We start from the raw sequence: 25,604 nt of genomic DNA on the forward strand, positions 1-25,604 counted from the left end.
GACTATATTACACCTGATGACATCACCCTCTGCTCTCCTATACACTGGACTATATTACACCTGATGACATCACCCTCTGCTCCCCTATACACTGGACTATACTACCCCTGATGACATCTCCTGCTGCAGACGTGGCTCTTACTTGCTGGCCAGAAGTCTCATCACCGTCCAGTCTGGAGGGAAGACGCTCAGCTTCAGCAAGTTCCGAAAGACACAGAAAATTTTGAGCAGGAATTCCTAAAGAAACATGGGACATGAAATAGTTTATTCTCAAGAATTTACCCCCCTTCCCCCCCAAAAAAACACGAAAATTGTACAGTAAAGTTTCAGAATCTTCTGCTTGAATCTCAATTAATTCCTTATCTGCATCTGTTTGGAGATAAGCTGGGTGACAATCAACATGGCATCCCTCAGGGGCCACCACCCAGCTTAGGTAGCATTCAGTGATAATTCTCATACCGCCCCCATACTGCTTTATAACTAGGTCAGGTAACTGCTGTGTGGTCTCATTTTTACAGGGGCTTCTTTCTACAGGGCAAGGGCCTTTTTACATGGGTCGATAAATAGTTTAGATTTTCGCATCCAGTGGGAATCTGAACGTTCTAGTTCAGTGTAAATGCACGCCCCGACTGTACGCCAAATGAGAATTTGCTTGCTAATCGTTCAGTATCTGTATGCAGAAGACCGAACAATGGATCAGCCCATGTAAACAGGTAGTCGGTCACTTATGACCAACTGCCTGTTTACTTTTGATGAAGCCGGGCGGACCAGAACAATACCCGGCCGCTCAACCTCCATTCACTGAGCGACAGGTCATCCCATGTAAAAGGGCCCTTAGTTCTAGTCCTGTCCCATAGCGGCCACATCTAAGAGTAGCCCCCCCCCCACCCCACCTCAAGCGTCCCAGCAGGTGCTGATTCCTTTTCACTCACCTTCAGCTCTTCTTTGCTCTGGAAGTTGTGCAGCAGATGCTGGTAGTGAGTGTCGGACATCAGACGGAGCAGAGAAAGGAGACAGGAAACATACTCCCCCTAATGGGGGACTAGGGTCAGTGCAGTCATAGGGAGGGGGAAGGTGATGTGAGGTGGTAGGAGGGTCAGAGGTCACACTATAAGGCCACTCTCACACAGGCATTATTTAACCAGTACTTTACTACGTTTTTGTCAGGGTTTGTCTGCGTTTTTACTGCATATGCTGACAGTAACAATGTAGGCTAAGCGAGCTGACCATGTTACCATTTTTTTCCTCTTCCTGGTGGCATAAAAAGCAGCGTTTTAACTCACCCATTCATTTCAATGGGTAATGCATGGTGTCAAAAAGGGGCTGCAACACTGAAAACTAGATATAAACGCTGTACTAAAACGCTCATCTGAGAAGCCCCACTGAAATGATTGGCGGCTTAGGGCAGCGTTTTTAGCGGGTATTGAAAACGCCCACCAATGCTGTAAATAGACCCGCCTGTATGAGAGAGGCCTTAGGATCATATATAAGTCCCCCCTGCTTGTGTAGAACATTTATGCAGAATCTAGCACAGATGGTGATAACATCTAGTTACAGCGCCCCCTGCTGTCAGGATTTCGGCAGCACAAGGTTGTCCTGTATACAGTCCGTCAGCTGCGGGGAGCAGTCAGTCCTATATGGGTGCAGTGATGAGAGTCATGAGGAGAGCAATAAGGAGGATGATGAGGGTGATATGGAGGATTAGAGAGAAGAGAAATGGGTTAATACTAACAGTGATCTCTGCTGTACACTGCGGGCAGCGCTGGCCTCTTACCGCCTCTTGGGACTGCGATTTACTCATTATAATGAGCAGAGTCTGCAGAAGAACATCCAGCAGACTTTCCTGTAACATCTGCACCTCTTCTCCAACATCCACCTCCTGCCGGAAGACAACAGCGTCAGAGGGCATGGGGGCCAAATGCATCCTGGGACATACAGTACTGTGTTTTAAGCAGGTGTGGAAAAAAGGCTACAAGGTAAGAGCCCTTTTAAACGGGCGATAAGTTATTCAGATTCCTGTATCTAGCGGGAATCTGAATGATTATCTTCAGTGTAAATAAGGGAGATGGAATACCTCTGCAGCGCCACCTATTGGATGGCAGCATTCCTTTAAATCAATGCCAGACCCTTTATACAGGTCTATAGTGCAATGTTTGGGAATTGAAAACCAAACCAGAATCCATACACAGACAGCTGTTTCGGGGTTTTGCCCCTCATCAATGTGCAGTAGAATCCTGGTTTGGCTAGTGAGAAGCCTATGATGTGGGTTGGAAAGGGTATCATCACTCCTTAGGGAAAGCACTAAGAAGGTGAGTGAGGAGCCTTATAAGGCCATCCATGCTCCTCTGGGTAATATGTAAATAAGGGATATGGAACAATACTTCTATTGGGTGGCAGCATTCCTTCAAATTAATGCTTGACCCGTTAGACAGGACTTTTACAGCAATGACTGGGAATTGAAAACCAGAATCCATACACAGAAAGCTGTTTTGAGGTCTTTGCTCCTGATAAGTGTGCAGTAGGATCCTGGCTTGGCTAATAAAAGGCCTATGATGTGGGTCGGGATGCACCAAATAAAGGGCGAATGATAATTTGTTCGCTTCTCATTCGTCGTCCAGTTTCTGCATACATAAAACTATTTGCAATGGGAGGGGCGGGGCAGGGCGGAGCTAATCACCGGGACTTAGCTCCGCCTCTGTCTTACCCCCTCCTATTGCAAATAGTGGCAAGGGGCGGGGAAGTGGTGGGAGCTCAGTTCCTGCTGCTGGCTCTTCCATCCCCCCCCCCTGCACACAAGGACACCGTATATCGGCTCAGCATGAAAACCGAGCCGATATACAGTCGTCTGAATCCACCCTAAGTATGGTGAGGTTATGGCTGCCACTGACATCTAATACCAAATAACCAGCAAAAGCAAAAAAACTAACCGGTCTGAAGTGTCTTTTGGGTTCAACACAGATACTGCTTTTGGAAAAGTGTTGCCTAATTCTGGGCTAGAATAGTGGAAATGTTTTATTCTACTGTCCATGGGCGGAGCTGGTTAGTGTCACATGACCAGGGGGCCCTATAAGTGACTCCCCTCAACATTAGTCCGGGTTTAGGTTAATGCCTTGTCAGTGGATTCTCACAACCCTCACCGTAGAGCTGCTTTTGATGATAGAGAAAATACTGCTGAGTATCCCAGAACAGACAAGGAGCTCTTTCTGCTGACGCAGGTGGAGGTGGATGTGGTGCAGCACAACCGGTAAGAGGATGCGACGAGCCTCTGTGGAGGAGACACAGGACATGCAGCAAGTCTTAGGTCACATACAAACAGGCATTAAAGCAAGGTATTAAAAGGTACCCCCCAATTGTGAGTCATCCTCATCCATCCATCATCTCCCGAAACCTGCGCCATCCTCACTATGTGTATGTCATGCAATTCACTCTGACTTCCTGGCGCAGTTCATGAGATCTCAGTTCAACAACCACCATCATCCCGTTCAGTCAGTGCCGCACCTGGATAGGAGAAGAGTCGGCAATCCACGGTTCGGCCAATTGACTGTAACTTGACCACATCCATAGACTGGCCCAGGTGCAGGGTGCTGGGGAGACTGCTGAGCGTGCCACGTACAAACTCTGCCACCTCCGTCACCGAGAACATGGCCAACAACTCTTCAAAGATGGCAGGAAAGGAACTGAGGAGGGCGGCCTGCGGGAAGCAACAATGCATCACCAACCAAGGCAATGCAACAATGTAACAAAGAGGACCTTCAGGAGAACAGTGACTGCTGTATGGTTGTGCAGATCATGTATGTGTGGCCAATAATCTGATGCATCAAATAGTACATCAATGCCTGAGAACATTAAATATCACCCCGAATCCCACACACAGACGTAGCATTACTGGTGACAAGGCTTATGATATGTCATGGATGTATAATATACTGTTTTTCTGCATCTTCCCACTATTTCCTGTACTGCAGAAGTCACCTATATAGGTGAGACCTATAGCTCTGCCAATCCTGAGCTTCCAGGTTCATGAACAGAATGTCTAACCAATGTTAAGAATGACACATAGAAAGGGCAATAATAGAGAGGAGCGATGTAACCATAAATAAGAGTGCAGCCCTGTTATGGTCAGCAAGAGAAATCTCCTACCGCCTCATTATCTCCCACCTTTACATGGGACAACTGTCACATAAGTGCCCAATAGTCGCCCTAGTTCATTCACTGAAAGATCATCGCTCCTGGGCTTTCACACAGTGATAGTCATTCAGTGACTGGAGGCGGAGCTCACTGGAGATCTCTTCCGATTGCCTGCCTCCATTCAGTTGTCCTAAGTTGAACGACTGCCTGTTTACATTGATCAATAGTTGCTTGGCTTTAAGGTGAGCTAAGAACCAAGCAACTCCGACAAGTGAGCGATTTCTAGTTCAGCGCCCTATTGGTGGTTGTTTGTGGACGGGCTGACTATTGTCTAAAATCACTCCATGTAAAGGTAGCTTTAGCTGTTGTTGGGGCAGTTGATGCGACTCGTTGGAGGTGATCAGCAGACCTCACTGCTCAGCCTCATTACACAGAGAAGAGTCTGACTGATTTGTCTCTATAAATACATTTGTTTTCTGCAGTGCTGTGCAGTTGATAGCTGTGACAATATGCGTTCTAGCCAGTATTCCTTGTTTCAGTTCTCATCCAGTTTTGTCTAGTCTGTCCAGCCAGTTTGTTTGTTTTGCTCCTTGGTGTTCTAGTCCAGTCTTGTCTAGTCCGTCCAGGCACTGTCTCTTGCTCCTTGGTTCTCTAGCCCAATCTTTTCTAGTCTGTCCAGTCAGTGTGTCTTGCTCCTTGGTTTTTAGTCTAGTCTTGTCTACTCTGTCCAGTCAGTACATCTTGCTCCTTGACTTTCTCATCCAGTCTTGTCTAGCTCATTGAGTCACTGTGTCTTGCTCCTTGCTTTTCTAGTCCAGTCTCTGTTTCCTAGTTTGTCGTTTGCCTAATCTTTCCTTGTTTCTTTCTGTATGTCTTGGATCATTACAGAATTTGCTTCTTTAGCCTCTTGTCTGGGTCCTAGTGCTCTCTTGTGCTCAGGGATAGTATTTCAGACAGGGTCATCCATAAGGACAACTTAGGGCTGTTTAGTGAGATTGGGATCTGGTGTGGAGAGACAATGCCAGAGAGAGTTTAAGGAGAGACATATCTAGAGCCAGTGTTAGGGTCACCACTTCTTTAGTTGTTATTTCTGCTCCAGATTTTTGAATTTTCAAATGGTACGATTTTGATGTGCTTTCTCTGCTGCGAAAAATCTGCAGCAAATCTGCCATCTGTGAAAGCACCTTTAGGGTATGTTCACACAGGGTGGATTTGCCACAGATCTTCAATGTAAATCTTCCGTAGAAAATCCATGGCATTTACAGTAGTATCAATCTTAATGAGATTTTAAAAATCTTGTTCTTACGCTGCAGAAAAATCTGCTGTGGAAATGGACATGCAGTGCGGAATTTAAATCTGCAGCATGTCATTGATAGCAGCGGATTTTCGGTGCAAAATTCACCTCTTCAAATGAGGGGGCAAATTCTGCATCAAGTTCTGCATTAAAAACCACACTAATGGTGGGGTTTTTGATGTAAATTTTCCACTGTGGATCTGCCGTGTAATGTACACTATGGACACACTGCAGCAAATCCATCCCATGTTGACATGTCCTCAGCGCGCATTCACACATAGCACATTTTCAGGGGATTTTAGTGCAGATTTGCTGTGGATTTTCCCCAGCTGATAAAATCCAAAGCAAATCAGCTGCGTGTGAATGTTGAACGCATCCCAATAATAAGTCACTGGTATAATTTATGTTTCACTTTGTTGATACACGATTCATATAAATTTCTTGTGACTGTCTGGTTGTTGCGCTTTTCTGTTCTGCCATAAGTCCTGGGGGTATTTGAGTGTTGCTAAGTAAACTTGTCGTACACGTAAAAAGGTAAAGACATTAATTGCTGACTGCCATCATAGTTTGGTAATGAAGGTTCAGAAGTTGATGACACCAGAGACAAGTGAGACCCCAGGATCTGATGCTGAACAGTCAGCCCTGACACTAATTATGACATTGAACAAGTCCATAAGGAAGGGGAGTGAGGAGAGACATAGTGCACTACACAGGGGGCAGATCGGTACTCAGAAGTGGGGTGCCTGGTAAACCAGGGATAAGTGATGACTTTGGGGACACTTTCAGGTACTGATTAATCAGTTGCGTAAATAACAATTCCCCGGTGTGATGCTATATCTGGACTCCACTGAGGCTGCCTCAGATCCAGTACGGCTGTGAACGATGCCGATGAGTACATTGTGCCAAGGAATTGTCACTTATGCGACTCTCCAATATATCTTTGAAAGTGGCTCCAAGCTTAGGTTGATGTGCAGGGAAGAAAGTGACAGGGAACAGGGCGTGAGTCAATCATTCCACATACTGGGTCCTGGTGGGGTGTGCAGCAGGATATGGGGGGCTTTACTTACACAGCAGACTGTTGGTGGGCTTGTAGAGCCCGCAGTCTTTTGAGAATCAGACTCCCCTGCTCCGCTCACCTTTTCTCCAGCCGCGGGCTGCTTCTAATGTATTGGGGAGGACGAGGAGAAAAAAGGGAGTAGAAGGAGAAGCAGAGGGGCAGGGGGAGAGCAGATATGAAGCAGCAGAAAATAAGGAGATACTGCAGAACAGAGACATGAGAGATGGAAGAAGTGACGACCACAGCTCCTTGTCCAGAGCACCCCCATATAATGCCGAAGAGAGGAAATCCTTCACCTGTACTCATCATGGCTTAGACTCCAACTTTGGAGCTACATTCATAATGCTGCTACATCACACCTTATACTTCAGCCACATCTAGAGCTGCATTCATAATTCTGCTAACACATTATCTTAAACTCAAGCCACATCCAGAGCTGCATTCATAATTCTGCTGCTATATTATCGCTTATACTCCAGCCAAATTCAGAGCTGCATTCATAACGCTGCCATTACATAATCTCTTATAGCCCAGCCACATCCAGAGTTGCATTCATAATTGTGCCGTTACATCACCTCTTATACCCCAGCCCCATTCATCTGCTGTAAAATTATGGCTTATACTCTAGTCCCATCCAAAGCTGGATTCAAAATTCAGCCGTTACGTTGTGGCTTACAGTTCAGTTCCATCCAGAGCTGCATTCATAATTCTGCTGTTACATCATGGTTTATACTCCAGTCACACACAGAGCAACACACATAATTCTGGTTTTATGCACTACATACTTCAGTCACATTCAGAGCTGTAGTTTCAAATCTGTTAAATCATGAGATGATATAACACAAAATTGTAACAACAACTCTGGATGTTACTGCAGTATAAGACATAATATAACAGAATTGGAACTGCAGCTCTGGATGTGACTGGAGTACAAGACATGATATAGCATCAGGATTTTGAGTGCAGTTCTGGATGTCACTAGATTCTAAGACATTATGTAACAGCAGAACTGTGAATGCAGCTCTGGATGAGAATTGTGTAAAATATGATGTAACATAATTGTAGCTGCAGGTCTGGACGTGACTGGAGTATAGGGCAACGTAATTCTGGATCAGTACAAGATGCAGACCATTACTGGACATCAGGTATAGATTTCAAAGAAAAGTAAAATGATCTTCTATGGAGGAGGAAAACAAAGCATGAATTGAGAGATGAGAACCCATGACATTATTCCGTCTTGTCCGCCCCTATGGCTCAGTATGTGGACATGTCCCACTCACCTGTGTGAAAAGCAGCGTATCAGAGCTCCGTGTGTCCAGGCTCAGCACGAATCGCATGGACTGGAACAACTCATGAATGCTGCAGCGGAACTGTTCTTCCTCCAGGCCGCCCGTGGAGCGAGCGAAGAGCAGGCGAGACTGGACGATGAACTTAAAGAGGTTCTCCAGCGCCTGCAGAGAGATGAAGCACAAGGACTGTGAGCATGTGAGGATACAGAGGGTATACGACACAGTGAAGGGATTTACTTTACAGAGGCTACTGGAAAGAAGACAGGAACAAAGCAGAAAAGCATCATCAGCAGAGTTCATGGCTGCACGATACATAGGTGGCGCTGTGAGAGCTTAAAAGGGGCTGTACAAAAATAGACTTTTATCACCTATCCACTGTGGGTGCAGGAGGAGACAGGACCCCCATTCTCGGGATCGAGAATTCACACCTGCTGATCAGACTTATCACCTATCCTCTGGATAGGTAATAAAGTTGATTTTGGTAAACTCCTTTAATTAAAGGGGTTTTATATATATATATATATATATATATATATATATATATATATATATATAAATAAATAAAATGAAAAGTCATATAACTTTCTATTAAACTTCACGCATCAATTCTTCATTCTTTTGCAGATCCAGATCCCTGTTTTCTGTCAGGGAATAGAAACACTCCTGTTTAAATTCAGAGACCAAAGACTTGTACAGACCTAGTCCACGACGGAGGGTTTGTTACAATTGTATTGTGCTTGCATGTTCCTACACAGTGCACTCTTTGGTTCTGACTTTCTACAGTGTAGGAATGTACTAGTGCTGGACTTTCTATACAAGGTCCCATAGCGCCACCTATGTTCAAAAAGCAGAGAGAAGTATCTGCTATCTACAATGTCACTTCTATTGCTGCTGTCCCTACATCAGCAAATAACCAGTGTCCAGCATGCCGTCCTCACCCTCATAGCCTCCTGGATGTGGTCTTGCCTCACGAGATCTGCCGATCGCTCCATGTACCACTTCAAGCACCGGATCAGCTCCCTGCATAAAAAAAGAGCAGAAGACCTGAAGCACATCTGCTGCCAGGTATGAGCCCAGTCACACTCACAGAGCGTCAGATATCATGAATGCACCATGTGTATCAGGCTCCATATCAGCACCCATGGGCCCTTCCTCTCACCTGATATGACATTGTACCCCGATCCTGTACTTTACCACTCACCTATAGGCCAGGGCACCAGCAAAATGCTTCTGTATGTAGGTGTCCAGCACAGGCCGGAAGTGGTAATATTTACTGTCGCGCAGCAGGTTAATGATGAAAACCTGGACAGGAGTATAATGTAAGATATGAGCAAAACGCATGAAACATAGACTGATATGAGAAGAGGTAGAATAGCAAGTACAAAATATAACAAGCAGCATCCAAGGGGGAATACTCCAATGTTACTATCTATTACTCCTTGTTATCAGCCATTTGAGGTTGGGGAGAGGCTGATGGTAGTGTTCTTACATAACATGTGTGCTTACCAGGGACTGGAAGACGAGCAGACCGTACTTCTCTGTATTATCATCAAGGATGACAAAGAGTGTGTCCAGTATGTCCTGCAGAAACTGAAAGGCACAGAAGAGAATCCACCATTATCTGTATGTCTTCACCCCAAAACGCCTGCCAACCATCACGGTTTTGCTTAATGGGACACCAGTCACCTCCTTTTATTGATCTTGCACAAATGTATGAAGAAATTGCATAAGTAGCAACACCCCCATGTATATTATCCCTCCTCATAACACAGCAGAGAGGCTGCTGGTATCTCCACATCTATCAGCAGAACACAGGCTACTGTCCGAGCTGCAGCATTCTGAGGACATAGTAAATGACGGTGTCCTGGAGACCGCAGCCTCGTACCTTTACAATCTCCTCGCCGCTCACATGCCGCAGATGTCCGAGAATGTCCAGTATCCGATCTGGGTAAGCCTTCCACTTCAGAAGAGCCAGAAGGTCAACTGCGAGGAGAAAATGTAGGGTACAACCATATATTATGTAGTCATGACAAATGCTGTGCTAGCAGTGTAGGGGTAGATACAGCCATGGACGAGGACCAACTGTCCCTGAAAAATCGCTCAGACAAGCAATTTCCAGCAGTAGTAACTAATAAGTGTCTTCTCATCTCTGAATGGTCTATTCACAGTGATTGTAAGCAGAAAGAAGAGATCTATAGTGCGCTCCACCTCCATTTACTGGACTAATCGCTTCTGTATGAGAGCATGGGAGTGCTAGTCATTGGGACAGCTGATGTAGAGAAGTAAGGGCAGCAGATTTTGGTGCAATATCATTGGGACAGATCGCAGGCACTTAGGTACCAGACAGTCATCTCAAGTAAAAGTACTCTTGTATATGGACAGGTGTGGTACGTGCTGTACCCGCTGTTTGTATTAGGTATGGATACGTGTAAGGCCTGCTGTGCCTTCTGGTATATTAGGTATGGATAGGTGTGAGCCCTGCTGTGCCTTCCGGTATATTAGGTATAGATAAGTGTGAGCCCTGCTGTGCCTTCTAGTATACTGGGTATGGATAGGTGTGAGCCCTGCTGTGCCTTCTGGTATATTAGGTATGGATAGGTGTGAGCCCTGCTGTGCCTTCCGGTATATTAGGTATAGATAAGTGTGAGCCCTGCTGTGCCTTCTAGTATACTGGGTATGGATAGGTGTGAGCCCTGCTGTGCCTTCTGGTATATTAGGTATGGATAGGTGTGCGCACTGCTGTGCCTTCTGGTATATTAGGTATAGATAGGTGTGAGCCCTGCTGTGCCTTCTGGTATACTGGGTATGGATAGGTGTGAGCCCTGCTGTGCCTTCTGGTATACTGGGTATGGATAGGTGTGATCCCTGCTGTGCCCGCTGGTTATATTAGGTATGGATAGGTGTGAGCCCTGCTGTGCCTTCTGGTATACTGGGTATGGATAGGTGTGAGCCCTGCTGTGCCTTCTGGTATATTAGGTATGGATAGGTGTGAGCCCTGCTGTGCCTTCTGGTATATTAGGTATGGATAGGTGTGAGCCCTGCTGTGCCTTCTGGTATATTAGGTATGGATAGGTGTGATCCCTGCTGTGCCTTCTGGTATATTAGGTATGGATAGGTGTGAGCCCTGCTGTGCCTTCTGGTATATTAGGTATCGAAAGGTGTGAGCCCTGCTGTGCCTTCTGGTATATTAGATATGGATACGTGTGAGCCCTGCTGTGCCTTCTGGTATATTAGGTATGGATAGGTGTGAGCCCTGCTGTGCCCGCTCGTTATATTAGGTATAGATAGGTGTGAGCCCTGCTGTGCCCGCTGGTTATATTAGGCATGGATAGGTGTGAGCCCTGCTGTGCCTTCTGGTATATTAGGTATGGATAGGTGTGGGCTGTGCTGTCTGCTGGTTATATTAGGTATGAATAGATGAATGCTGCGCTGCACTTGCTAGCTGAATCAACTATGGATAGATATGGGTCATGCTGCACTTGCTGGTTGTATTAGAAATGGATAAGTGTGAGCCATGCTGTGCCCGCTGGTTGTATTAGTCACGGACAGGTTTGGGCCTTGCTGTGCCTGATGGTTGTATTAGGTATGTATATATGTGGGCCGTGCTGCACCCCGTACCGTTCTGTGTGAGCTTGGTTGAGGACAGCTGTGTAGAGATGGAGAAGGTCTCCTTTGGACTGCGTTGAAAGATGAGACTGGACGGGATGTTGGGGCAGCCGCTCAGGTCGTCCTTGCAGCATGGAAGCCCCAGGTAGAGCGCATGGTTATTGAAGGTGCTGTTCTCGTCACACTGTGGAGAGATGCATGATCAGGGGCTGCGGAGTGACAGTGGCAGGAGGCGTTCTAGAATAAGTTTGTACCTTGTAGACATAAAGCTCATGGATGTCGTCAGACAGCGTCGTCCCATCGTCTCTCATCAGTGGAGTAAAGGAAAAGCCAAACAGCTTCTTCTCCCCCTTATCCTTGGCTGTAAAAATGAGAAAAGCAACAGTCAGGTAGTGGGAGACTCAAGGTTATTTAAGGGGCGTCCACACAAAGGTCACCCATGGGGACAGATTGAGCTACTACTGTGAGAAGCTCTGGCTGCTATAGGGGGTGCAAAACTGTAGACCCCCATCTATAAGACTCAATTAATGCAGTAGCCCAAACTACACAAGCCATTCCCCAGAACCCATGCTGCCTGCTTTGCATGGGTTTGTATGTCGATTACCAATTATCGTACCCTAAACCTCCCCACCCTGCCTGCTATCAGCCCTTTGAGCATTGCTAGGACATACTGGAACAATGTCGGAATTCGAAGCGTAGATGCGACCCCCGGAATCTGTCGATAGGGATGGGCAGTTTTATCAGCTCCCCCCACCGGGGACTGTTGTTGTGATACAGGACGAATGAATGGTACTGCGTGCGGGGGGGCTCCCCGGTTCCCAGGCTCACGCAATCCTGCAAAACACAAGTCACACATTAGTAACCAGAAGAAAGAAATATACAACCTCACCCCTGGCACTTGGATCACATCATGCCATTGTCTGCAGGTGGAGTATTATGCAGTGTCACTTAGAAAACATCATCTGTATTTGCAGGGTCAGTTCTTCAGAGAAAAACATACATCCACATCAGGTGATTGATCCGCACATATCAAAATTTGATGCACTCACCCCATGACATAGAGTGACCTTACCATGTATGTCATAGGCCAGGATCATTCTACCTCAACATACAGTCTACAGATCAAGTAACAGTTTATAGTCTTGTACCATGACCAGGGCCGAATTATCATTGGTGCAATTGGAGTTCTGGTTCAAGGACCCACGATATCTGAAGTTCAGAGGGGTCCCTGGCGGCCTGCTCTCCGGTGGGCTGAGGGAGACCTCCAACACTGGTTCTCATTAGTTTGGCCGCTCTGGTCTGTTCCTCCTTACCTCTAGGTACATGTACGTGCTGATACACGTGACTGGCACTGGTCTCAGATGCTGAGACCAGGGACTTTCCAGTGTCAGTCACATGTCTGGCACATGCCGGCACTATCCGGGAGTACGTCCAGAGTGGCGTAAGGAAGAGTGCAACAGGTATGGTTTTTTTAAAAGGAAAACATAGGGGCATAATTACCTTTATGAGGCCCAGTAAAGGGGCATTATTTCTTTTATAGGGGTCAGTAAAGAGGCATTATTAATTATGGGATAGAGGTCCCTGTCCTCTCCATTTCCATGCCAATCCCTTATGGTGCACATTACTGTCATTCCAAAACCTGGCAAAGACAGCCCTGATGTGCACCATTGTAAGGCAGCGTTATATGCTGATGACCTCTCAATGTATGTGTCTCAGCCCCCAATATCCTTCCTGGTAATTCTATTTAGAATTTACGCGGTTCGGACTCTTGAGTAATTTTAAAGTAAACCTTAGTAAAATAGAGATCCTGAAGGTGTCCTTTCCTGATGAGGAAGTTGGTCACTTGACCAACCAATTTGATTTTGGGTGGTGATCATCCCCTCTTCAGTACCTAGGGGTATATATATCTGCAGACTTATCTTCTCTGTATCATTTGAATTACGTCTCCCTGTTGGAACGAACGATACGAGACCTGAATAATTACTCTAAGAAACACCTGTTCTGGTTTGGGCGGATAAATGTTCTAAAAATGGATATTGTTCAACACTTTCTTTATCTATTTCAAACACTCCACATTAAAATCCTGACCCAATTTTTTAAGCAGACTCAGATGGCTTTCTGAAGGTTTCTGCAGGAAGGACAAACCAGCCTACTCAACTATCAGATGCTGACTTGCACTAAATCTCGTGGAGGTGTCGGCATACGCGACCTTAAATTATACCACATGGCATCTCTACTCGCCAGACTGATTGACCCGACATTCCAAACAGTGGGTTGGCCTTAAAACAGCTCTGCCTTGGCCCAATGTCCACATACTACTGTGGTTACTTCCTAAAGACAAACCCTCCTGTGCTCCCCATTCCTTTTTCTCCGCTACCTGCCTATGCACTTGGGACAGGCTCATTACTAAAGTTGATCTCCTGATTCGCACAGATGCTCTACCCCCATTTCTTCACAACCCAGCTTTTCCCCCTGGAATAAACACTCACTGTTATGATGGCACCCGTCTAAATTGCATAATGGCAGCTCCAAGCTGCTTGCCCAGATTTTAAACTCTCCTGGTTGAAATACCTAAAGTTATTCTCCTTCTTAAAAACCACTTCTGGGACTTACCAACATAAATCCTCCCCGACTCTAATAGCAGATATCATTCCTACAGTAAAACCCTCCAATCACAAAAATGTACAATATTTTACTGGCACAAATCCCTCCAGGGTACCCTCACTTCATCAGGTCCTGGGAAAAAGAGCTGTCTGTCATAATTATGAACTCTGATTGGGATAAGGCCTTTGTGTTCACACATAACTGCTGCTGGCTTGTGCTGAGCAGGAACAACATGACAAGCCGCTAATTAGGTGGTATGTGTGTCCAGACCTCATTCATCGTATTTATCCAGCAATATCGGACTCTTGTTGGCACTGCAACTCCAAGGGAGAAACCATGCTTCATGTCTGGTGGGAGTGCCCGGCTCGTTGGCCTTTTTGGGACATGGTCTTCTGGATATATAAACAGGTTACACACAGCTCACTGGTTGCGTCTCCCCAACTGGCCCTACTTGCCATTATTCCAGTTCCTTTGCTCTGGTAAAAAAGGGCATGCTTTGCCACTCCTTGACAGCAGCCTATGGTGTAATTCCTTACCATTGGCGGAGCTCCCATCCACCATCGGTAGTGGAGTTTGTTCAAGAACTGCTAAGATTACGATGGCCACAAATTTTAGAATTCAGAATGGGGCGTGTGCGTGGTGATGTCTGGGGAGGGGGCATCATAATTGACTGCTCCATAAAATAGGCAGTCTCAATCTGCCCTGTCAATGACGTCATGCCTCCAATCACATCTGAATTGAATTGCATTGTGGAAAACGTAGCTTTTCCACATTCGAGGACTGTACTGTGTTTAGTGTAAACACTACATTTCCCACAATGCACCACAACACAGCATGCTCAGTGCAGGCAATGAAACTGCAGAGAGATGCTAGAAGATAAGAGCTAATAAGAAAGCAGCAGAATTGTGAATGCAGCTCTGGGGTTGACTGGTGTACAAGACTTGATGTAACATTATGTAGAGATATACAGTATCCTTCAATATTACATGATACAGATCTCTAATATCTTACCCTTAAGTTCTCTCCATCGGCATACAGAACGTGCATGATGACCTCGATATTCTTCTGCACGCTCTTCCCTCCTCTCTCAAAGTCTCCCCTCTCCAAAGTTACATACAGGTCGTTGCGTATGTCCCCTGTGATGATGATACACACGTTTCAGAAGTACTAACAAATTTGCAGAGCAGCGCACCAAAGCAAAAGCATCACCAATCAGCTGAGAAAAGCATCCCTAGCATCTGCAGAACATGAGCGCACCACAAAACTGCAGAGTATCACTCATGTGTAGCAATGTCAATGTCTGCCACGCCATGCACAAAAGACATAACACAACCCAACATCGTGCTGTACACTGGTCAGCTGGCAGAGCTCAACTGTGCAGAGCTGGGAAAGCATAATACGAGGTCACTACGTGAAAGTGGCGCCCTCCTCAGGCAGAAGATCAATGACTGGGCCCAAGCAGCGGTATGCAGAGAACTTACACTCTACTATCTGTGTTTCTAAGACACAAGGGACAATGAAAAAAAAAGAAGAGAGTGAGAGATGAGATGACCAGAGATGACGAGAGTGGGCGAAGGAAGGAAGAGACAGAACAGTGTAACACCAAGTCTGTGTGGCTACAGAGTGAGCAGAGCCGTGTGAGCGCCACTAATGGCCCTTTTACACAGGCGGACAGTCAGCTAAACGACTGTGCGAGCACTGACGTCACCACCAGGTCGTTAGCACTCGTGCAGAGCGTTTACAGACTTCACTGCTTGTTTGCAGGCTTCTCGCTCACTTTCTATGTGAAGTGCTGGGCAGGGAGCATTTACATAGAACGACAAGTCCGCGATCCAGCGATGGTTTTTAAGCTGAGTGAATAATGAGCTATGTATGATCACTTACGCTGCACAATTACTGCTCAAATTAATTTATTTGGACGAATTGTGAGCAAAAATTGTCCTGTGTAAATGGCCCATAAGACACGCAGCCAGGGAAAAGAGCAATCAGTGATAAGAGGAACGGGGCAGTGACAGTCACTGATGGCACGGCTCTCAGCATAGTATACATGTGCTGGAAGGACCCTATAAACAACACAACTCACACAGAAACCGAAGACAATGAACAGGGGAATCGGTCAGGACTGACATAATGGACAAGTGTAAGTATGTAAGTGTATGCACATATGTGTGTATACATACATACACTACATGGCCACTTTATTAGTGACCCCCATGTAGTAGCACGTTGGACTCCTTTGGCCTTTAAAACAGCAATTTGCGTAGCGTAGATTCCAGTAGGTGTTGAAATTGTTCTGTAAGAATATCGGCCCCTGCAGACAGGAAGCTTCTTGTAGTTGTTGCACATTAGATGGAGGCGCTTACATGTTCTGACCAGTTCATAGGAAAGGGTCATCAATTCATGCTGCTTGTGCCAAATGAATTCCCAACAGCATGGGGCAAAAGAAATCTGGATTTCTCTTACCAGGCAATTTTTTCTGCTGCTCAATGATAATCATTTTACGCTTTTTTGCCCACTGGAGTCTCGCCTTACTGTTTATCTTAGACACAATGGTGCGGGAACTGGTTGTCTGTTGTTATTGCCCATCTGTGCTAAGGAATGGCGAGTTGTGTATTCGGACACGTGAGTTAGAGCACCAGTAATGTTTTCGGCTGCTTCTGACTGTGCAGCGCCTGTTGTTCAGAACGATTCCTGACATCCTCCTCTGACCCATTTTGGTGCCGAGTTGTTTCCATCCATAGAATCCCCTTTCGCTGGATCTTTTCCTCAATCACGCCATGCGCAGTATTCTCTCCACACTATTACATAAGAAAATCCCATGCCGTTCACTGTGAAATCCCAACTACTCTAGCACCGATGACTAGGACTCGTTGGAAGTCACGCAGCTCGCTGGACTTTCCCATCTAATGTGGATTCACACTGACAGTGATCCACCGAAAACTGGTCACATGATTTTATACTGAACTCCGGGGTCACGGGGATCATTTCCATACAGGGAGGCACCAATCATTAGAGGGCCGGGGCTCTAATAAAGGGGCCATGCAGAGTATGTACATTCCCTGTACTGCTATCTCTATATTTTCCTGCGTCCTTCTCCATTTAAGACATGACACCACTTATACCTGGCATGATGACATCAGGGAACCCCAGTTTCCGGGTAACGGCTGCCCCTCTGTTGAACAGCAGCGGGTTTTCCCTGCGGATCTGCTCCATGTCCCCTCGCAGAAGTTGTAAGGACACGATAAGACCTGGATAAAAAGAAAAGTAACTATAACCTGTGACAACACCTACATATACCAGAAGGTCCGCGGCAGGTAACCTGGAAACGCTGTAAGGACAGTATCTGGAGAATCCCTGCATGCTTTCTCCCTTGGAGAGCAGTCTGTGGTTGGAGGAGCTCTCCGCAGTGCTGAAACCAGTTCAGCCAATACATACAGTAGTAGCACTGGTGACATAACATCAGGGGGTCACAGAAGGCTCCAGTGTAAAGAGTCTGGGGCATCAAACACTTGGCCAGGCAAATCTGCTAAAAACCTACAGACCTGGGAAAAATGACCCGGGACTGGGTAGGGTGACTCTGGTCTGTTGAATGGGACCCCGATCAGGTGGGGGTGAACCTGTTCTGTGAAAGGAGACCCCGGTTTGGAGAAAGTGACCCTGCTCTGGGGAGTGAGACCCAAGTCTGGAGAGTGAGACCCAAGTCTGGAGAGTGAGACCCAAGTCTGGAGAGGGTGGTCATGCTAAGGCTGGTACCGTAGTTGGAGCTGGGTGTGGAGTACTTGGTGCTGGTCTTCCGGATTATATTCTCATGGATCTGATACCATTCATTCTCATTATTACACCTGAAAGAGAGAATAACAAAATGATGCCATGTGAGTGACAGGGTGATAGATCGGTGAATGAAGTGTGAATGACAGTGTGGGCAACAGGAGGGGTGAATAACAGGGGGGACTGAAGGGGATGAGAGACAGCAGGGAGTGACAGGTGGTGACTAACAAGAATGCGTGACGGGGAGAATAACAGGAAGAAGAGTAATGAGGATAAGTAATGAGGTGAGTGACAGAAGTGCGTGATAGAGGGAGTGACAGGGGTGAGTGATGAGGATGTGTGAAGGGGGTGAGTGAAAGGGTGACACCTCAGCGCTGCACCCGGTCTCCCGCACCCACTGCTTGTAACATGCAGAGAAATGTGACAGCCTCCAATCATGCATTGCTTAGTTCTGATATTTGTATATTTCTCAATACTTAAAATGCTAGGTTCACTTATTGTATAAAAAATATATACAGACCCCCAAGTAAAGTATGCTACTCCATCCCCATGTTTTACACTGCTGCTCTGCTCCTTTAGAGCACAGTTATGATCAGTGACTGCAGTTCACCAGTATTGTTTATTGGGGTCTAATGTAGTCTTAAATCCACCTCCTGCCTCATCAGAAGCTCAGACTGTAACTTTTCTTTCCCCAGTACTTTACAGTGCAGCTCTGATTGTTCCGACTGGTGGCTTTGTATAAGTGAAAACATGGAAAGCAGGTGAAAATCATCATGTAATTGGTGCACTCCCAGATCTAAACATGAGTCAGACAGCTTTTATATCCTACACTCAGGGGCCAATTGCTCCATAGAGGCGTTTCTTTCTTGCATATCATACTGTTGAGCCAGTTTGCTTGGACCTTCTCCAAGACTCAATACATGACCTCTACACGGACCTTACCCCATTGTCAGGGAGATATGGAGGGCTTACTGAAATCCCCAGCACCTCTGTCAGGGGTCACTCTGCAGTTGTGTCAACATTCAAAGGGTAATGACCCCTAGGAGGGAACAACATTTCCACAGGGGTCAGTGTACTCACAGTAACCATGTGCTCATATACCACCAATAAGCCATACTTTAAAACCCCCCCTGCTAATATTGTGTGGGCTTCCTTCTGACCTGTCGAGGCTCAGACCCTACAAGAGCTCTGAAACGTCCTGTGGTGTCAGCAGCGGATCCGGTAATTACTCAGTGCCGCCTCCAAGGATCGGAGTTCTTCCCCTTGATCACCTGGGAGGAGAAGTCATCACCTTCATCTCTGTCATGGTCCTAAGTAGTTCCCGCAGTGAGGCCGGGCACATTATCCTGCTGAGGACGCTGCCATTAGAGCATCCCGCTGCCATGAAGGGGGGGCTTGTCTGTACATTATATAGGTGGTACGTGTCACATCCACATGTTTCCAGGACACGTGCCCAGCAGGACATTGCCCATCACACTGCCCAACTGGCTTATTTTCTTCCCACCCTGGTGCCATCTCTTCCCTTGATAAGTGCCGCACCCAGCAGTTCACATGATGTAAACCGTGATTCATCTGACAAGGCGCCTTTTTCCACTGCTCCATGGTCCAGTTCTGATGCCAACATGCCCATTGTATACACTTTTTGTGGTCGACAGGGGTCACGTGGGCACTCTGACCGGTCTGTGGCTACACTGCCTTATACACATGATGTCCTGTGCGATTCGAAACCTTTCTATCATCACCAGCAGAGACTTTATCAGTAATTTGTCCTATAGTCGCTCTGATGTGGGATCAGAAAAGACAGACAGCCTTCACCTCACACATATGAATGAGCCTTGGACATCCATCACCCTGTCACTGGTTGTCCTTCCTTGGAGTACTTTAGGTAGGTACTAACCACTACATAGCAGGAACACCCCATAAGACCGGCCGCTCTGATCCGGTGGTCTACATATCACAATTGGGCCCTTGTCACAGTCGCTCAGATTCTTGCACTTGTCCATTTTTCCTGATCACTTACTGCCTGATATATCCCACCCGACAAGCGCCATTGTCACCAGATAGTCACTGCTATTCACTTTACCCATCAGTAGTTTTATGTTATTGCTGATTGGTGCATACACTGTTATATTCTATGTACTCACATATAAACCTTCATGACAAAGTCCTTCTCATCTCGATGTTCGCACAGAGCCGGCAGCACTTCCCCCAGACTCAGTACAGCGCATCCGTAGGGTCTCCGGTAATGGATATGAGGGGGACCTTTCCGGGAGTCGTTTAGCAGCATTCGCCCTAAAAGAGAGTGAGAGGTAAAGTGACCTGTCTTCACATGAGCGACGATTCTTACATGGAGCACAGCGAAGGGGTCACCAACCTATCCGGATGACATGGACGATGAGGTGGAGGTCGCGCTTCACATCCTTACTGCTCAAATCCTGACAAAAAGAATAAACAAGTCACACATCATCAAGAGCAAAACCTTACTAACAGCAAGAATCAGACATCAGATGTCAGTAACAAGTTCCCTGAGCCCTGTCACTGTGCACACTGCCATCATAGCTGTGGATGAATGGAACGAGACAGGCGAATCAGGAAATTATAACTTCAAGGGCAGAATGTACCCGGCACATTATAGGGACTGACAACCTATAATATAATGTCATATCAAGGAGAACATAACACTATAAAGTACATCTCACTTCTAATTAGTGGAGTACAGGTTATATACAGAATTAATCTCCATTTATAACTATTTTACATTACTTATCCTGTACTGCTCCTGAGTTACATCCTCTATTATACTCCAGAGCTGCACTCACTATTCTACTGGTGGAGTCACTGTGTACATACATTACTTATCCTGTTCTGCTCCTGAGTTACATCATGTATTATACTCCAGAGCTGCACTCACTATTCTGCTGGTGGAGTCACTGTGTACATATATTACTTATCCTGTACTGATCCTGAGTTACATCCTGTGTTATACTCCAGAGCTGCATTCACTATTCTGCTGGTGGAGTCACTGTGTACATATATTACTTATCCTGTACTGATCCTGAGTTACATCCTATATTATACTCCAGAGCTGCACTCACTATTCTGCTGGTGGAGTCACTGTGTACATATTCTACATCCATGTATCACGTACGGTGAATAAGGCGCAGAGTCGCTCCAGCTTCTCCGGGTTCCTGGGGCCTCCGTTCTTGTTGAGTCGCACCATGAATCGCTCACTAGAAGGGCAGACAAAGTTTAATATGCCAGGGGCAGACAGGGGGTATGTAGGTGGCATGGATATAAGGCTGACGGGCAGAGACTAGCAGGGTGAATGATGGAGATGGAGTGTTATTCACCTGATCTGACGAGTCTCCCTCATGTCGTATAGTGAGAAGAAAAGATCCACATCCTCCCCGATGTTGCTGTGTGTGAAGCTCTTCAGGTTGAGCAGCAGGTGGTGAGGGATCGGGGCACGAGGTTCCTTGTGCCTCTGCCTCAGGGTGTCCGCCTAGAACAGTAAATTAGGTTCCAGGTCAGCAGCCTGGATCCAGAGTCTGTACTCTACCTGCCAGTCACCCCAGTGCCACCCGCATCTGCCATAATGCTCTGGTGTGACCTGTCAGGTACGGACAATGTCACAGCTGAGCCTGCTGTCTGCCCAGTCGTGTTCTGTCTGCCCAGTCGTGTTATGGGGACGCCTTAAATCAGACTGGGGGGTCCACTATATTCCCACAGAAATCAAAAAGCTGCCAATACTGATATCAGGGCAGATTTGCCATTCAGAATCTAGGAAAGCTGGGTCCACGGCATTATGGGAACTCTAATGGCTGCCATATTTGTTGTCACTCAGTTTTCCTAGGATGGGGGTGACTCCCTGGTCACCATGGAGCTGTCATGGCAGTGCCTGCAGACCTGGAAGGTATTTGTGTTATCCCATCGGCCACCCTCTGTCGCCCCGTTTTCCGCAGCCCTCCCTTTACCTGGTTTGTGCTCTGCTGAACACTGTGTCGACTTGACAGATGCTGCGGAGAAAATAATAGATTGTCAGAGCTGCACATTTCCCTGAAGTGACGAAGGGGTGAGAACGTGAGCGAAGAGCCGAGAGGCCTGACATCACATAACTGGAGGCAAATAACCAGAATGAACGTAGAACATGTCAGTGAATGGCAACATTGAGAGTCTGAAAAGGTGTCCTGATCCAAGACTTCTCACAGCTGAGGGGTTGTTACTATGTAGCAGTTGACCGCTGTGTGAGCAGCACTAGGTCTTGGGATCGGTGCGGGAGGGGAGTTATACTGTATTACCTGCTGCCCCCATTTTTCCTGGTTTGCCACCGATCCGCTTCTTCCTGACCCGTCTCTTCATTCTTCCAACATGGTTGTACACTCCTGCCACTACTTGATGTATGCAGTGCATCGGTAGTCTGACATTTCCTGGTGCTTTCCGATTGGCCAGTAAAGCTTGTGTGAGCACCACTGGCCAATCAGAGCAGTGTGCAATGTCTTAGACTAGCGATCCACCTCCAGTGCGCTCCATGTGCATCAGGTAGTCGAAGAATCGCTGCGGCTATGTTGTGAGAATGAAAAGTGGCCCCAGGAAAAGCTGGATCAGCAGATGAATGGAAAGAAAGGATGGCAGCAGGTAATATAACTTCCGCTTCTGGTCCCTTTGTCGAAGGACTGCAGGTTGCTTTAATATTTACAGTCACTGACAGCAAGCAGAGATTTTGTACGACAAAATATATTATAAAATAGCAGAATCTTCAATCGCTGATGAGCAACGGCCTATACCACTATTGACTTTTATCCCCTATCTGTAGTATAGGCAAGCCTGCAGTGAAAAGGAGAGGGGGACATGGGACTCCATTCTCAGGATCAGTTGGGGTCTCCATGGTGAGATGTGTATTGATCAGACTTGTATCCCCTATTCTACAGATAGGAGATAAAAGCCGATTTTAGTAGAAACCCCTTTAAGTAGAATTCCTAATCATGTAGGATACCAGTGTGAGCTCTCCCCGAGAAATACTGGGGGCGTTATTATCCACTAAACAGCCCCCTAAAGTGCCAAATAAGGGAGCTGAAATGGAAGCACTCCCTGGTTGTGTGGACTCACATGGTGTATCACATGATCCCGCTCAGCCAGTCAGTTTTGAGAATGAGGAGTATAGGTCAAATGATCCTTTTCAAAGCAGCTAACTGGTTGATAGGGATCATGTGATGCACCATGTGACTCCACAGAACCAACAAGTGCTTTCTAAAGTATAAAGGTTGTCACAATGAGGGAATCCCATTTAAAGGGGTTTCCCATTAAATACATTCACCCTTTTTATCCACCGGGGATAAATGCCTAATTGTTGGGGTCCAACCACTGAGACACTCAGCATTCCAGAGAACTATGCACCCCAAATGCCCCGTGGGGGGAAAAGCCTGAGGGGGTGAGGGCTAGGCCTTATTCACTCGGACGAGTGTGATTTCAGTCAGTGAATGATTTCCCTTCGAGTGTATGTGTGTTTTAGGGTGCGGGCAGACGAGCGCATAAACGGCGCGTTTTTGCGACCAAACGTATATACGTGACCATCTGAGGCAATGGTTTCGAATTTATTCGTTCACATGGGCGATTTTACGGCGCGTAAAAACGGCAATTCGAAAAAAAACGGAACATATGCGACCGAAATACGCGCCAACGCATATTCGATCGCCGAAAAGACCGTTTGCAAAGTAGGAACAAACGAAAATACGCTTTCTAGCTCTGGTCGTGATCGGTGAAAAACGATCGATCGCTCGGGCGATTATACGTTGCGCTCGTGCGAACGTAAATATGCCTACGCTCGTCTGCCCGCACCCTAAGGGTGCATTCACACGAACGTATATCGGCTCGGTTTTCACGCCGAGCCGATATACGTTGTCCTCATGTGCAGGGGGGGAGGATGGAAGAGCCCAGGAGCAGGAACTGAGCTCCCGCCCCCTCTCTGCCTCCTCCCCGCCCCTCTGCACCTAAGGGTGCGGGCAGACGAGCGTAGGCGTATTTACATTCGCACGAGCGCAACGTATTATCGCCCGAGCGATCGTTTTTCACCGATCACGACCAGAGCTAGAAAGCGTATTTTCGTTTGTTCCTACTTTGCAAACAGTCTTTTCGGCGATCGAATATGCGTTGGCGCGTATTTCGGTCGCATATGTTCCGTTTTTTTTCGAATTGCCGTTTTTACGCACCGTAAAATCGCCCATGTGAACGAATAAATTCGAAACCATTGCCTCAGATGGTCACGTATATACGTTTGGTCGCAAAAACGCGCAGTTTATGCGCTCGTCTGCCCGCACCCTTAGGGTACGCTCACACATAGTGGATTTTGGTATGGATCTGCACCAAAATCCAAACCACTTGGTGCAGATTTTGACGCGGATCCGTAACAGATTTCAGCCTTCAATGGAAGGGGTGACGTGCGCTGTGGATCCGCGTCCAAATCCATGTGAAATTCCATTGCAAATTTTAATGCAGATTTGAAACAGATTTTGGTGTGGATTTTGAGCGGTGGAAACTCCATACCAATTCCGCTTCATGTGGATGTACGCCCACATCAGTCTTAGCGCATATACGGCGACCGTGTTTTCACGCCTGCTCTGTATAAGCGCCTGAAGGTGCGTTTTTCTACGATCACGGCCAGCGTTTTTGTGTCCATTTACACAAGCATCCCTTTTAGCGAAAACAAAACGCAGCACCCCAGAAAACCCTCACCCTGCGAAAAACCTCCGGGTACCTTCCAATGCCTATATAAAGGCACCTGTAAGCTTTTGGCAGGGTTGGATGCTGCAAAAATGCCTCCCCCTCCCTTCTGTTTCCCTACTCCCATGGGAGTCTATGGGACCCACGTGCGTATATTGGCCAAAAGATAGTTCCAGAACTATCTTTTGGCTGAGCGTATATGCGCCGGCTGCGTATATGTTCTATTTTTCGCGCTGACGGCATATATATATGCGCTGTATATTTGCCCATGTAAACGGCTTAATGGGAAACCAATGCTTCACATGGGTACCATATATAGGCCCAGGTGTGAAAACGCCGCGTATATGCGCTCGTGGGAATAAAGCCTTATTGTGGATTTGTGTTTGTAATATACGAATGTCATCCGAATGTAATTTTTTTTTCATGCCCGTTGAACTCAATGGGTGCATTAAAAAAGAAGAGCAGACGCGCATGCCATAAGAGTGAATCCCATTTTCTTCATGCACCTATTGACTTCACACGAGCGTATGCACATTTGCGCGTGTCCTAGCACTGAAAGAAGCTTTTTGCATGTTTATGAGTGTATTTTACTGTACTTTTCTTGCCCGCAGGCATGTTCATTTGAGTGTAGTAATCAGGACGCACCACTTGAAATGGTTAATGAGTTCCAGCAGAATTATGCAGTATATCAGGCATCTTCCTGTGTATTTTGTGAGCATTTGCGCAGCGCCATTGATTTTTATGTGGATCTCTGGTGCGCAAATGCGCAGAAAAATAGGACAGCATGCTGTGGTTTTTTTTTTGCGTGTCTGAAATGAATGTGGATAAAACAGACATGTAAACCAACCCATTAAAAATGCTGGGTTCTATTCTCTGCATATTGTGATGCATAAATTTTGCGTGTGCTAACGCTCGTGTGAAGGGGCCCTAATGGGTGATTTTGGTAAGAGAAAGCACACCAAAATTGGACATACTACAATTTTTTTTAACACGAACCAGCAGTCTGTGAAAAAAAAATAATCACACGTGTGAACGGCTGCATTCGCTTTAATGGGTCCGAGATCTGACAGCTGTAAACTTGCCCGTCTGAATAGATCCTAATAGTCAGGTTTACGCCACACACCAGTCTATGTGGACTCCT

At 46.5% G+C, this 25,604-nt stretch overlaps 1 protein-coding gene across 1 annotated transcript in view; it reads right to left on the reverse strand.

Moving 5' to 3' along the window:
• The window catches only part of DOCK3 (dedicator of cytokinesis 3), a 126,281-nt gene that overhangs the window by 19,305 nt on the left and 81,372 nt on the right, over positions 1-25,604 (reverse strand). Inside the window, exons 8-28 of the mRNA XM_066596896.1 lie at positions 21,721-21,762; positions 21,097-21,248; positions 20,895-20,976; positions 20,121-20,181; positions 19,891-20,038; positions 17,732-17,820; positions 17,101-17,226; positions 14,990-15,114; positions 12,046-12,208; positions 11,629-11,735; positions 11,387-11,558; positions 9,654-9,751; positions 9,275-9,358; positions 8,970-9,070; positions 8,707-8,788; positions 7,760-7,930; positions 3,499-3,691; positions 3,138-3,265; positions 1,733-1,879; positions 933-1,031; positions 143-237 (exon numbers count right to left, since the gene is read on the reverse strand). Coding sequence (XP_066452993.1) covers positions 143-237; positions 933-1,031; positions 1,733-1,879; positions 3,138-3,265; positions 3,499-3,691; positions 7,760-7,930; positions 8,707-8,788; positions 8,970-9,070; positions 9,275-9,358; positions 9,654-9,751; positions 11,387-11,558; positions 11,629-11,735; positions 12,046-12,208; positions 14,990-15,114; positions 17,101-17,226; positions 17,732-17,820; positions 19,891-20,038; positions 20,121-20,181; positions 20,895-20,976; positions 21,097-21,248; positions 21,721-21,762 — 2,465 coding nt within the window. The remainder of the gene's footprint in view (positions 1-142; positions 238-932; positions 1,032-1,732; positions 1,880-3,137; positions 3,266-3,498; positions 3,692-7,759; positions 7,931-8,706; positions 8,789-8,969; positions 9,071-9,274; positions 9,359-9,653; positions 9,752-11,386; positions 11,559-11,628; positions 11,736-12,045; positions 12,209-14,989; positions 15,115-17,100; positions 17,227-17,731; positions 17,821-19,890; positions 20,039-20,120; positions 20,182-20,894; positions 20,977-21,096; positions 21,249-21,720; positions 21,763-25,604) is intronic.

This window comes from Eleutherodactylus coqui, chromosome 3, assembly GCF_035609145.1.
Source record: "Eleutherodactylus coqui strain aEleCoq1 chromosome 3, aEleCoq1.hap1, whole genome shotgun sequence".
Classification (NCBI taxonomy): Eukaryota; Metazoa; Chordata; class Amphibia; order Anura; family Eleutherodactylidae; genus Eleutherodactylus; species Eleutherodactylus coqui.